This window comes from Protopterus annectens, chromosome 2.part0 (assembly GCF_019279795.1).
Source record: "Protopterus annectens isolate FY-2018-M chromosome 2.part0, PAN1.0, whole genome shotgun sequence".
NCBI lineage: Eukaryota > Metazoa > Chordata > Ceratodontiformes > Protopteridae > Protopterus > Protopterus annectens.
The window spans coordinates 1776134516-1776150240 of record NC_056728.1 but is presented as its reverse complement, the minus strand read 5'-3'; the positions used below and the strand labels follow the sequence as shown (position 1 = coordinate 1776150240).

Genomic DNA, 15725 nt, shown 5'->3' with positions numbered 1-15725 from the left:
TCTATGACTTTGCAAGTGGAGCTACTTTCACTTCTGCTCTGATGTCATCATTTTTTTCACAAGTCCCACTGTGTATCCTACCAACCATCTCAAGTACTTCACCTCCATCATGTCTAGCTTCCTCACACTGCCCTGCCTTCACTGTTAAAGTCTCTGTACCATACAGAAGTACTGGTTGAGCTACTGTTTTGTATACCTTAATTTTCACTTTCTTTGGTATTCCTCTGTCACATACTACTCCTGACACTCTGTGGAAGTTGGTTGTAGCCCCCCTAATTCTAGCTTGGTTGTAGCCCCTCTAATTCTAGCTTTTTTCCTTTCTATCTCAATTTTCAGCTTCTTCTGATTTCCACCATTTGCTGCCATGGCAACTGTCTTGTCTGTACTTAGTTTCATTCCATGTGCCTTCAGTTTTGCATTCAGTTCCCCTATCATTTGCTGAAGTTCCTGATCAGATTCTGCTTGTAATGTCATGTTGCATACAGCAGCTTTGTTGCTCTGTCCCTTTCATCTTGTTTGCTAATATAGTTCATAACCACTGTGAACAGCAGCAGGCTTACACTTGAATCCTGATTCATACTCAGTCCCATTGGGAACCCCTCTGTGAGTCCAAACACTATTCTTACTTGTGTCTTGGGGTCCTTATATATACCCTGCACTAATTCCACCCATGTTTCTGAGACTTTGATCCATGACAGGAATGCATTATTCAGCTTCCTTGAGACCTTATCATGTGTTTTCTCCAAGTTTAGGAACATCCAGTTTCTTTTGAAAGTTTGGACTTTCCTACTGACAGACCACAAAAGGTATATGTAGGAAACAATACCTCGATGAGCATCACAGTGAACACTGCAGTACCACAAGGATGTGTTCTGAGTCCCCTGATGTTCGCTATGCTTACACATGACTGCATCGCTAGGTACAACACAAACCACATTATTAAGTTTGCAGATGATACTACAGTGGTGGGTCTCATCAGCAATGGTGATGAAAAAGCCTACAGAGAGGAGGTGAATCAACTGATTGTCTGACATGACAACAACAACGTGGCTCTCAATGTGAATAAAACAAAGGAGATAATAATAGACTTCAGGAAGAGATGCAAGGCTTAGTCTCCACTCACAATCAAAGGAGAAACAGTAGAAAGGGTGAAGAGCACCAAGTTCCTAGGGGTGCATATTGCTGAAGACTTGTCTTGGTCAATAAACATTAATCACATTGTCAAGAGGGTGCAACAGTGTCAACACTGTCTAAGAAGGTTGAGGAGAGCAAAATTACCACCTTCAGTTCTCACAACCTTCTACAGGGGTACCATCAAAAGCCTCCTGACTAGTAATCTCTCGATGTAGTATGGATACAGCACTGTTTCAGATCACAAATCTGTCCAGAGGGTGGTGAAAGTGGTGGAGAGAATTATCAAGCCCACACTCCCATCTATCCAAGACTTGCAGCCATGAAAATAGTCAAAGACTGCACTCAGCCTGCCCATGATCTGTTCTCATGTTTGTCTTCAGGCAGGAGATATCGTAGCTTATGTTGCAAAACCACCGGATTTAATAGAAGCTTTTTTTCTACAAGCCATCAGACTTCTGAACTCCAATAATAACATACACTATGCTAGTCATGTCTGGAGTTACAATGCTGGAGTAACTCACAGACATATGCAATAACTCTATGAAAGTACAATCGTATACCTTATGTGCAATATTAACACTGCCAAGTTAACATTCTGTGCAATATGCCAAGTTAGCATTCTGTGCAATTTGAAATCTGTCTGATTTTGATCTGTGCAATATATTATCTGTGCAATATTTTGGGTACTGATGGAGACATGTAAGTGGAATAGTCTTGATGCATGCCATTGTACTTGTTACTGCACTGCATAAATGTCTGACTGCTGTTATTATTGGATTAGCTTTGGTGCATGTGTTATTGTTGTAGTACTATCAGTACATGTTGCATGCATATTGAGTTCAAAGTAATGCAATTTCGTTCAGTTGCACTGTTGTGCGGTCTGAATGACAATAAAGTTCACTTTGACTTTGATCCATTTGGACTATTTCATCATCTCCAACTTATCCTTTATGATCCATCTTACTGAAAACATCAGGTTGGTTGTGCTGCATCAAGATATGTATCCAAAGTGCTCATCTCCAGTCTTATTTCCTACTATTCTATACATCCATGTATCAACACCCTCTCCAGCACTGCCTTGCAGTGTGATAGGAGTTTGATATCCATGTACTGCCCACACCTACGGATGCTTTCCTTGTTTTAGTACACCGGTACTAGAATACTTATTTTCCAGTTATCTTAGCTATGCCTTTCTCTCCATACTGCCACGAGTACTCTCAGGGCCCTTTTCTTGACATCTTGATCATAAATACTGTGACCTAATCTGAGCCTGCTGTTTTCCCTGACTTCATTTTCCTTAATGATCTTCTTACTTCTTCTATGATGAGCTCCTCCTCTTCTCTCATTGCAGGCTGTCTATGGAGCAGTATATCTTCTGTGGGGTATTCTTCATTCAGAAGCTGCTGGAAGTACTCCTTCCATCTCACTTTAATGTTCTATGGACTGATGACAAGGTTGTTGCTGGCATCCCTTATGAAGGGTGTCTGATAGGTTCGTAGGTTGGTACTAGGCTATCAGCCCCAGGGCCTATACAAGCCTAGCCATAACAATTCTCTGGCTATTTCTTCCCACACTATTTACTTCCCTGGACCCCTGTCTAGTCTGACTGACATGATCCCTAGGGTGAATTTCCTTTCTCCCATCCAATTTTCAAGGTTCCTTTTGAAGAGGACCAAAGAGGCGCTCTGCTTGACATCTATGGGGGCAGTCTATTCCAGAGTCTGGGGAGTCTCTGGGTCAGGAACCTATCCTTCCAGCATGTTTTGTTTATTGTGATGACAAGGTTTAGATCCCTGGAGCGTGTGGCTCTGAGGGACTGGGATTTCTTTAAGTGTAGTATGTCCAACAGCTCTGGGTTTGACATGGCCTTGTATGTTAAGCAGAGATCGCTTCTGAGTAGATGATATGCAACAGAGTATAGCTGGAGTTTTTTAAGGTGGTCAGCGTAGGGCATCTGCTTTAGGCCTGTGATTCTTTTAGTGAAGTATTTCTGCAGTCTTTCCAGTTGTTGCAGATGTCTTGAGAGGTACATACCAAATGGGGCATTGTATTCTATAATGGGTCTAATGAGGGATGAGTACAGTGGGACAATGACCTCCTTTTTCCTGGATGAAAAGCCCTTAGTGATGAGGTGTGCCACATAGAAGGATTTCCTGTCTGTTGTGGCAATGTGGTTATCAAAGGTGAGGCCACTGCCCACCTGTGTCCCTAAGTCTCTTATCACACTTTCGTTGTTTAGTGTACTGCCACCTATGTGGTAATTCATGAGTACATGTTTTTTCCCAAAGGGGATAACTATACACTTCTTGGCATTGAGCGTGAGACCATGGCTCTGGCACCAAGCATCTGTTTCTATAAGGCTCTTTTGTAGAGTATCCACATCAATTGGGGATTCAATACTGGCTCTCAGTTTGCAGTCATCTGAAAACTTTGTTAGCCAGAGTCCTTTAGTGTTGGCCTGTATTTCAGAGAAGTAGATGCCAAACAAGAGCGGTCCCAGGACTATACCCTGAGGTACACCACTTGTCACTTGTCTGGAGCTGGATTTGAAGTTGGCTACTTTTACAGTTTGGATTCTGTCAGTAAGCCAGTTGGCAACCCATTGAGTGATGTAGGGATTAATGTCCAGCTTAGTAAGTCTATCTATGATTCCAGAGTGGGGATGGTGTCAAAGGGCTTGGCAAGGTCCAGATAGGCTGTGTGGCTGCCTTACCCTCGTCCACGGCTCTGGAGACTGATTTGAAGAAGTCACTCAGGCTCAGGAGACAAGATCGGCTATTCATGAACCCAAACTGGGTGGGTTCCAGTGTTTGAAGGTTGCCAATGTCTTTGTTTATAAGTTCCATGATAATACGTTCCATGGCCTTGCAGATCGGGCTCATCAGACTGATGGGGCGGTAGTTTCTGAGATCCAAGATGGATCCCCCCTTGTAGAGTGGGATAACTGTAGCTGTGCGCCACTCAGTGGGCATGAAGCCTAAGGTGAGGCTATGATTAAACATGACTATCGTCTTTATTGTTCTGTCTTTGTCTTTCAACCTGATAGAGTTTCTTTGTGCCATCTGCCGAGTCACTTTCCAGAAGTTTTTAGAGTGCTTCTGATGCCTTGTTCTTTGCTATTATAACTGCTTCTTAGCCTCTTTGTTAGCCAACTAGTATTCCTTCTTAGTCTGGTCCACAGTAGCTTAGCTAGGGTGGGGCAAGAGGGGCAACAGCCCTTGGCAGAAAGTGTTGGGGGGCATGATCATCTGATCCTGATTGTTATTTAATGTAATACTGGCTTTTAAAAGCCAGTTTTGCATTTGCAATCAAACCTGAGTACTGTAGCACTCTGAGTGTGGTCTAAACTGTAGCAGCTGCTTGTTACATTGTAGCAAACAGTTTGCTACAGTTTGAAAGTAAAAAAAAAACCTAAAACCTGAGCACTGTATCATTCCATGTAGGTGGAGTATAAACTGTAGCAACTGTTTGCTACATTTGTAGGAAGGAGTTTGCTACAGTTTAAAATATTTTTTTAAACTAAAACATCACTGCTGTAGCACTCTGTGCAGGTAGGGTATAAACGGTAGCTACCATTTGCTACATTTGTAGTAAGCAGTTTGCAACAGTTTAAAAAGATTTTTTTTAATTAAAACATCATTGCTGAATAATTCTGTGCAGGCAGGTATAAACTGTAACAAACAGTTTGCTGCAGTTCAAAAGAAGAAATGCCTTTTATTAAATAAAATATGTTAAAAGAGAGTTGGGGAGGGGACAGGAATGGGGCCTGAATTGCTGGGGCTGGAGGGAGGGGGTTCATGTCATGCATCTTGCCAGGGTGCTAACTGAACCAGCTATGCTTTGCTGCTCCATATTTTCTGTCTCACACTTTTTCCTGCAATCCTTCTTGCTTTTGGTAACTTCCTGGACTTCTACATTCCACCACCATCTTTTCGTATATAAGTTTTTTTACAGGCCTGCTTTGGCCATATATCTTTTAAATATAGGCAGCATTCATAATGTCATCCTATGTCCCACTGCCTATACCACATACACTCCTGTAACAGCAGATAGCCATACTTAAGACTTCATTAAAGTAACAATGTCATTCAATAATATTTAATCTCCAACTGATATTTTTAGCAATACAGCATATCTTGCAAATCTTTTCTTGATATATGTTGCTGTAATATGACTTGTAGATATACTTTCCATTTTTAAATCTATTGCAGTATCTTAGAAATTATGTTAGTAACTTTTGAATATTTATAAATAAAAATAAATATGCAAAAAAAAAAGCAATCTAGGTACTCTGGCTATGAACACCTTAATTTTAATGAATTGGAAAACGAAGCCCCTCCCACCATTTCTATTCCAAGACTGTTAGAGGAAAATAGTATTTTAATGTATTCTGACTGCATTACTACTGAAAGAGATGGATGACAGGCACTGCTCACAAACATACCCCCTTTTCTCCTTTCTAATTACATTCTTCTGTTGACATTGATTCTATGTAAGTTTGTGGATTTATTCAGTTTCTAGTTCTGAATTATTCCTCTGTATGTTTTTTTTCTGTTATTTATCTTTATTAGTTTCTTTTTTTAACTTTGAGTTATACTATCTAATGTCATTATTATCCCTTCCTAGTGAATGTCAGATTTGCACAAGAAATTCAGAATTAAAAGAGTTTAATCAGCAAGGCTAATGCTGTAAACTAGAGCTTCTTTTTCTAGTTGATGCAAACTGTAGGCTTTGTGCCTCAAGATATACAATCATATGTCTGACCTGTATCTCTTTCTGAATCGTGGTCAAGGTCTTCAGTAATTGCAATATCTGGGCTCAGTTCTTGAGAGCTGTCTCTTAAAGATCCTACTGCCACCTCTTTGGAAGATTTTCTGCTCTCACTTAATGTCTTGTTTGACTCTTCCTCTTGTGAGTGATAAAACACCGAACTACCAGATTCCTGAGAATGCATCATGTTGTACTGATGTCGCTTTTCCTGTAAAAAATGCAGAGTTATCAAAGAGAGGAAAACGTGACCAAACAAAGTATAACATATGTCTTTCATATAGCTGTTACTAACATTCACTTAGCTCAGAATTGTTTTATTTTTTTCTATAATTTTATTTAATACATACACATGATCAATCCAGCAAAAGAACTCAATATTTAAATACCAGCATGCACAGTCATAATAATAATAATAATAGTAAGAACCATGGAATAGACATTGGTAAAGTACATGGCTGAACTACTGAATCACTTATTTCAAGTTGTTTGTTGTTGAAATTGCCTTTTCTTGAATGCCTTCTAAGAAAAAAGAGACAACAAATAAGAATTCCAACAAAATTGTATATCTCCCATATACAGCTGGGAGTAATTGAGAGTACATCTAAATTTAATGTATCATTCATTTAAATTCAGCTTTAACCAAAGGATTTGGATACATATATAAAGGATGTCTTAAAGCAGTTGAGACAATGGGAAGTGAATTGGAGAGGGGAGGAGGAGAGAATAGAAGTTGAATGCCAGAGAGAGCTCAGTCATAGGCCAACATATAATTGGAACAGCACTCCAAATTATACAGATGTTAACCTTAGTTACTTAATTAGTAGTAAAAGAGCTAGAGGTTGCAGAGAAAAAAAAAACATCTGCAGCTAGGGACTAGTAAGTGCAAGTGACAGGCTACAAACTGTGGTCTCTGTATTGAAAGTAGTAGGTCATATCACTGGTCACCCTTACTACACAACCAGGATATCAATAATGGGTCACAGAAGTCAGTGTAGTGAGACCAAGACAAAAAAAGAACCTTGGACTTGGTACATCCCCTCTGGTTCATCTTGTTCTTTCTGATATAGTTGTTCAGCTATGTGCCAACACTCCAAATGTTTTGTGTGGTGCAAGACAAACTTCTTCAGTACCATATGGATAGTTTGAAAGAGAGAAACTGTTGACTTGGTGTAAAGTGTATTTTCTTCACTGAGCAGTGAATGCTCACCTAACATTAGGCTGCAGTCTTTTTTAAGTTGCCTGCAACAGGAAGTCAGGATATTCATAAATGATATAAGCACTCGTTACAACAAACTGGCTTTGGCACCTCCAGCAGGTGTTTGCAAGGATTCCCTATTAGATGAATGAACACTTAAAATGTTGAGTACGACATGCTTCACAGCTTTTAAGTGAATGTTCATCTAAGCAAAACTGGAGAATGTTGAAACAAGGAGTTTAGAAAAGTTACAGTTGGCCAGCCATGAGAAGGCCAACATCTGATGTCAGAACATTCACCCTAACTCTACGTTCTTGCAGTCCTCCATTGTGGTGCGGTCTTGACGTTCACCCTGTGTAATGTTCTGACAGTCCTCCACTGTGATGTGATCTTGGAGTTGGTATATTTAAGTAGGGGGTGTGGGGGGCACAGACCCCCACATTGGGGTGTGGAGGGTGAAACCCCCAATTTTATTTTGTTTGTCAAATTGTTTTTGTTTTTTCTTTTGTTTTTTTTTTTTGGGTGGGAAGGTTGTAATGGTGTACAGTACATTGCAGCCGTCAGCTGTAGGCTTCCTGATAGCTGGCCAACTATAACTTTTCGAAATGCCTTGTTTTGATATTCTGGGGTTTCGATTATTTGAACATTCGCTTAAAAGCTGTCAAGCATGTCGTACTTGACATTTTAAACATTCATTCATCTAATATAGACCCGTTTGCAAAAGCAGAAAACATTTTTTGAGGGTTTTCCAAATGGAATGTTGGTGTCATGCAGACATTGAAGGGATTTCTTAAAGCAAATATTAAATAATTTTCCCCAGTACTCTGCCTCACTGAGTCAGGTGCAATGTCAATATCTCTGGTCCATTACCAAGTTTTGTCTGTAGTAACACAAAATAAAGTTAGAAAAAAACATTTGGAATAATAAACCTTACTTATACAGATATCTGTAAAGTAGGAGTCAAATTGTCAAAGCAGGCAGAAACAGACCTTATTGGTTTAGATTTATTTAAAAGAAAATGTCAAAGCTGCTGGTACTGAAACACATAATTACTAGCTATAATATAGGAAGGCTGAAAATCTGCAAATGTCTTGCATGGGAAAAATGATACAAGCTGATAAAATATCGTAAGACCATGATGCCACAAATGATCAAAGGGAAATGAATAAACAGTTAGGGAACAGAAAAAGGACTGTAACCCTTTAAGGACTATGAAAGTCACTGAAAGTAAGAAATACTAAGAAACTGTGAACTGCTTATAGATTTCAGAATTATAGAACTATCTACGATAAAGGCCCATGACATAGTACTTTGAGAGAAGGTAGCACGATGATATGAAATCTGACAATTAAAGCTAGCAATATAACATTTGCCTTTTAAAGAAAATCAAGAAGGGACCTTCTGAAAGTGCCATCGGCAAAAGTCAATTCAGAGAAGAGAGGTCTGATATCATATCAGATTAGAAAACTTAGTAAATCAAGTCTCCCTCAGTATTTAGAACAATTGTTTTGCACTGCACTTGCATGAATATTCTCAGGTAACCAAAGAAAAGTTAACACTTCTCTACCCCGTGTTCTCATCTATTGAAAAGTAAAGCAGAAAGAGAAAGGCAAAGGGAAAAGGGAGGCTCTAGTTTATCTCAGAATTGCTGATCAAAAATTGATGAGTCTAGAGAAAACTTTTTTTGGGGGGGGGGGCAAATTTTGATGAATAGTACAGGGGGTTGCTTTCCTTTTCTCCCACATGATTTAAAAACTCCAAAATCTGGTAAGAGTTTAAATGTGTGTTCATTTTTTCAATCTTAATGCCCTTTATTTCACTTAAACTTGAAATTATGTTTCACATTATTATTTTTGCCATGCTTTATCTTACTGAGCACCTCCATCCAAAATATATGCAACAAAAAATGATGTAGTTCTAAAAAGACTAATGCAGTGGCTGATACATCCAATAAGCATAATCAGTGTGGAAGTTACTAAACTAATTCTGACAACAAGACTTTTGGTAGGAAGGTTTAAAGCCACTATTCACTGATGACAGCTGTCCGGTTAAAAGAAACTCACTGAATGACATTTATATTTTGTATGAGGAGTACAGTGCAATGGTGCAAGTGAATACTGGTTAATACAAAGCCAAGTATATGCATTACAGTGTGCCAGGCACTTTCCTGTATAATTTAATTATGAAAACAGATTTGCATCATTGTATGCCAATGATTCATTTGGATAATTATAAGAAAGGGTATATATCACTGTGTACCAGGGACAGACAGAAATGGACCTGCATAGGGTATTTATGATAGCGGGTATGCATCACTGTCTGCCAGGGACTGACCTGCATAAAGGTATATATCAGAATGGGAATACATCATGGTGTGCCAGGGACTAACCTCCATAAGGTTGGGTGTGTGTGTGTGTGGGGGGGGACTGAGTCTATATCTATGTACACAGTGTGCAGAGGATTGATCCACACTGACGGTAGGGGTGTGAGTGTAAATCATTGCATTCAGAATGTGGTAGAAATGCAGCATAATGAGGTATATCAGAAGGACTCCAGAAGGGGTGAGCTGGTGGACATGTACGTGTGTGTGTGTGTGTTTCTGCATGTGTCAGAGAGACGTATGAAGAATCCTGACTTCCATAGTTCTGGTGCATGCTATGAAACACAGATCATTCAACAACCATCTTACATATAGTCTTATGAAAAAAATGCTAATTTTACTTTGGTGGTAGCATTTGGGCATTAACTATAGCTCCTATCTAGTTACTCCAGCCAGATAACGCACTAGGACTAGTAGTATACAATGCAAAAGCAAGATATATATACCCCTCCCCTGATACTGGTGCATTACAAACCCACCTTACAGTACCATTGTTGGACTAAACACTACTGTGAGGGGAGACTTGGAGTTTCTTTCAGACAGAAGGAAACTATTCTAACAATTAGAATTGTCTGTTGTTACCCTTCTTGACATAAATGACTTAATTTCTATCAAAGCAGAGCTTAAAAATAGGTATCTGAGAAGAGTGATGAATGGAAACTTATTTAAGTGGAGAGTTGTGAGTAAAGATGCAGTCTAATAAAGTCCAATTAAAGTGTGGTGGAAAAAGGTATTTATTCTACAAAATTGTCAACATATTCTGGCTTTGTGGGCTGTCATTTCTATTTTAGTACTCATTTTGCATTGATTGAAGGCATTTAGTGTCTGTTATACATATACATATATACAATATATGGGAGCATAGCTTCTTCTTGAATGCCCTAAATATCGAACAACAAATGAATGAAATAAAATGGTCAAAACAAAAAACATCACAAGGAAATGAAAAAAAAAAAAGTTAAAAACTGATTTTTTTGGCGGGGGGGGGCTCAAACTCATTACCGATATTGCACTATAGTAGGAAGGGCCATTTGTCTTGATTCTCACTGTACTGCGATCTTAAAAAGAAAAAGCTGGTAGCTTTTTATAAGCTGTTTTTCAGTCAGTTGTAATGGCTTTTCACTGGCTGATGAAAAGCCACTCCAATGAAAGATAGTGTGGCTGTATTATAAATAGAAAAGTCGACACGTTTCTACCCCATGATCACAGCTATTGAAAGGTAATGTGGAAAGAGAAAGGAAAAATGGAGGCACTATTTTAACTCATAATTGCTATAACTTTGATGAATACTATGGGGGCTTCAGTTTCCTTTGCTCCCACATTATTAAAAAAACTCCAAAATTTGGTATGAGTCTAAATGTGCATTCATTTTTTTTTTTTCAATAATCATTTTTTATTATTTTTCACAACCATATTACAAATTCACACATTATATACAATATATACAAAATGCTTTCATTGGTTAATTTCACATATATATCAACCTCATGTATTGATCAAAGGTACAGCACTAACAATCAAAAGGAAAATAATAAAAAATCCAACATTAACAGATCCAAGCCAACAATCTGTCTTTTCTGTACATTTTCTATCTAATCTAAGGTTGATTTAGACTATATTCTGGTTCCCGAGAAAAAGTGGATAGTAACCTCTTAAGCCAAAATAATATTAAAAATTTGCTCCCAGATTTTTATGTTGTTGATATTTTTCTTGTGATCACTAATTAACAGTTTATGTGCTAAGATGTGTTTTATTGCCAACAATCTGAAATTTTCCCACGATGTCTGGGCTGGGTTCAACCAATTTGTGGCTATATATAATTTCATTAATAGGCAAATATTCATAATTACAATTGTTTTTGATTTATTTAGATTCTCCGGGGGAATATGAAGAATCATAAACTCCCAAGAGAGTGTTAAATTTTGGTAACCCATTTTTGTAACTGCAATTTTAATGAATTCCACAATTTATAAATGCACTTACAACTCCAGAACATGTGAAGCAAATCTGCTTTCGGATCAAAGCAATGTGGGCATATGGGTGAATTCTTCGCATCAAATTTGTGCAAAGTGAGACGAGTATAGTATGCATTGTTAAATATCATCAGCTGCGTAAATACCAATTTCTGAAGGGATACGGACTTTAATGTTAATTTAAATGCCTCCAATATCTTATTGTCATCTGGGAATATCAATTTCTCTCTCCAGTAACTCGATAAAAGAATATAATTATTATACTTCCTCTCTTTTATCAATTTATATGCTGTGTTATATATTTTCTATCCTGCAACAGCGCTTCCCATAGATTACGAGAAATGATTAAATCTTCCCCTTTCATTTCAAAGTTGTTAAAATAGTTTATAACCAAGTCTTTTAACTGTCTTACTATAATTAAATAGGAAATAGGGAGTTCTATTTCTTTTAAAATATCCTGTACTGGTACTCCTAGAAAAGGATATAAATCGAGTACAGTTAACTCCATGATTAAAGGGAATTTCTTTAGATCAATCAATTGACCACCAATTGTTAAATTTGGGTTCCTATGAAACGGTTGGAAAACCATCATATATTTTAGTAAATTTAAGGAAGCGAAAAGAGTTTGAATTGCTGTTACATAACTTTTGATGTGCTCCATTAGCTTATATTTACTCATTGTCCAATTATTTAAAAAGGGTAATGCTTTAGCGTTGACTCCCACTTCATTTATATGCTTGTATGTTAAGAGCACCCATTTGGGTGTCCATTTTCTATTATCACTATCGAAGTAAGACGTCTTTAAAATCCTATTGGCCTGAATCACTAAATAGTACATTTCGAAATCCGGTAATTCCAGCCCCCCCTTATTTTTTGGAGCCATCAATTTTTCATATGAAATTCTCGTCTTCCTAGGTTCCCAAAGAAATCTTCCCAATCTTATATGAAGCTGTTTAAAGAATGTTTTGGTAATTCTGAGTTGTGCAGCTCTAAAATATATAACATTCTAGGAAGAACATTCATTCTTATGATAGCTGCTCTTGCCATCATCGGTAACTTCAATCTACTCCATCTTTCAAGATCCAATGTTATTTTATCTGTAGTTGACTTTACATTGTTAATAAAAAATCTCTATTTTCAGTTGAGAAGACAATTCCCAGATATTTTATCTTTTCTTCCGTCAATACTTGTCCTATTAATGGTAGCATTGAAAAAGGTGTGGGTGTCTTTAATGGGAATATTTTAGATTTTTTAAAATTTAGCTTGTAATTGGAAATTCTCTCAAAGATTTCTATTGCAGCTAATATTTTTTCAGTATCAGAAACAGGTGTGGTACAATATATGTTTAAATCATCTGCATAGGCAGCCATCCTAACCTTTATTCCATACAGTACAGGAGAATTATAAAAAACATTTTGCTTAAGGTATAAAAATAAAGGCTCCAAGTAAAGATTAAATAAGATGGGAGATAATGGGCAGCCTTGTCGGGTACCATTTATGATTTTTATCCTATTCGAGCATTCGTGATTTATAAATAAATTTGTGCATGCATTTCTATATAGTATCCTTAACATTGAGATAAACTCCTGCAGTATATTAAAATAAGGTAATGTATCAAATAAATAATCCAAATTAACCCATCAAATGCTTTCTGAGCATCAATAATTAGGGCATACAAATTCAGGTTTTTATATTTCGCATAAGAGATTAAGGTACGGAGCTTTAAGGTATTATCCGTGGTCTGCCTCCCATCCATAAACCCCGCCTGTTCCTCTGATATTATTGGGTTTATTACCTTTTTCAGCCTACTCGCCAGAATGGATGTCATGATTTTCATGTCCATATTTAAAAGTGATATAGGCCTGTAATTATCAGGATTTTTGGAATCACCTTTTTCTTTTAATATCAGAACTGTCCTTGAGGCATTAAAATGAGGATCATTAATTCTATTTAGAGTGATATAATTAAAAGTCTGTGACAATACACTGCTCAAAATCTCACTAAAAGATTTGTAGAATTCCGAGGTCAAACCATCTGGGCCTGGGGCTTTGTGAGGCTTCAGTTTCTTGATTGTTTCGGACACCTCCTCAACTGTAATCGGTTTGATTAAATCTCTATGAAATTCCTTGTCAATATTAGGGAAAGTGATTCTCTGTAAAAATCTTTTCTGTCTTTATCTTGCAAGAGTGTCTGCTTCTCACCATAAATCTGATTAAAAATTTTTTCAAAGGTCTTCATGATATCCGCCTTGTCAGTATATGTAGTATTGTTATAGTGTATTTCAGTAATTAATCGTGTTGATTTCATCTGGTTAATAATACGAGCTAATGCTTTCGAGGGGTTTGAATATGATTTGCATATTTAACTAAATTTCTTTGTTCATAAAGTGACAAATTTCTATTATGAAGTAAAAATAGTTCTTTTGACATCTTAATAGCTCAGTTTCTGTCTGTTCATTATAGTTCCTCATCAAATCTTGGTCCAGTAATTGAATTTTAGTTTCTAAATCCAATTGAGTCTTCTTTTGTAATTTTTATAATATGTAGCTTTTTGTATAAATAGTCCTCTTAGCTGCGTTTTAGTTGTAGCCCATTCTATATCTATTGGGTGTCTATTTTGGGAAATATTATTTAATGACTGTTTAAGTATCTCCTTGACTTCCATTAATATATCTTCCTTGGTTAGTAAATATGGGTTCAAGGACCAATTATACCTTCGAAGCCTCTTAGTATCCATATTACTACTGTTTAAGGTTAAAGTTATCTTTGAATGGTCTGAGAGTTGTCTGACTTGATTAGAAACACTAGGGTCAGCTGAGATCAACACCTCTGAAATTAAGAAAAAGTCAATTCTCGACCACATTTTATGGCAGGTTGAATAATAAGTAAAATTCTCTGCTTTCCCTTCTGAGTGTATGTGTTTAAAAGGGTCATAGAGTTTGAAATCCATTTTCAATTCTTTCAATGCTACCATTGCCTGTTTATTGAACGCTGAAGAAGCACCCAACTTGTCTAATTTAGGATCTTGATAAGAGTTCCAGTCACCTCCCAACACTATATAGCAATTATTGTATGACTGTAAAATGGAATAGATTGAAGCTATGAAATGATGCTGATTAACATTAGGGGCATATACACATATTAGTACTATAGGTTTATCATAACATTTGGATGTGAGAAGGACCAAACACCATCTACCCTCCTGATCCATTTTCACATCCCTAATATCTCCCTGAAAGTGATTCTTAACTAAAATTGCCACCCCTGCACTATTTGTTGTTCCTTCCGCCGTCACCATCTTCCTAACCCATTTCTTATCCTTCACTGACTCCCACTGATCATTAGTCATATGCGTTTCTTGTAATAAAATACAACATGCTGATGATTTGAGAAACAAATGAAAAACAGCTTTCTTTTTCATGTTCTGGAGTCCTTTGACATTCCAAGATTCTATTATCCACATTTAACGTTCATTAGAAATATAACTCGATATCTAATCTCTTTGAGCAACCTTAGAATAACATAAGTTGGCGTATCATCAATTGTATGGAAGCAAAACTGTCATCCTATCCCTACCCAGTGCCTACCCACTATTCCTCTGGACCAGGATGAACATAGGTTTTTTACATTACTGGAAACCATCTGAGTAACTAATCTACTAATTCTATTATTTAACAATGAAACCCCATGCAAAAAACCTACAACAACTACTTCTACATCTACAAAGCCTAATTCTGACATTCCCTACTAAACACTACTTATAGGTAACTACAGCTCTGTACATATTTATGGATATACAAATAAACTAATTGTACCCTGAGATTCTAATGTACTTCAATTCACTTTAGCTTTATATTCAGCAATAGCAAATAACATTCTAATTTGTTGTTCTATACAGTATTAAATATTAGTTGACAAAGAAAGCAGACAGTTATTTAACATTTCCCAACATCCTGTATCTACTGAATATAATGATCTAACTACTTTAATCTGCTTTGTTCTTCCCCTACAACTTACCTACTAACATATTAATATTGAAAACCAATGCAGTTCAAAATAAAACTATAATGGCACTTTCTTTTGTAATAACCATATGTGAATAAGAGAGGAACCAAGGGGTTAAAATAAAAAAAAGAAAAAAAAAGCATGAAGGGAGCACAGCAAAAGGAGAAGAAATAAGAAAAAATGCCTTAAATTACACATAAAAAAATAACTTCTTTTATGTTCTTTTATTGTTATATGCACATTCTTTAAATCTGATCAACTAACCATTT

At 36.9% G+C, this 15725-nt stretch overlaps 1 protein-coding gene across 1 annotated transcript in view; it reads right to left on the bottom strand.

The window, feature by feature from the left end:
- Window positions 1-15725, bottom strand: part of VWA5B1 (von Willebrand factor A domain containing 5B1) — a 1382556-nt gene that overhangs the window by 4129 nt on the left and 1362702 nt on the right. The window contains exon 14 of the mRNA XM_044060446.1: window positions 5928-6112. Coding sequence (XP_043916381.1) covers window positions 5928-6112 — 185 coding nt within the window. The remainder of the gene's footprint in view (window positions 1-5927; window positions 6113-15725) is intronic.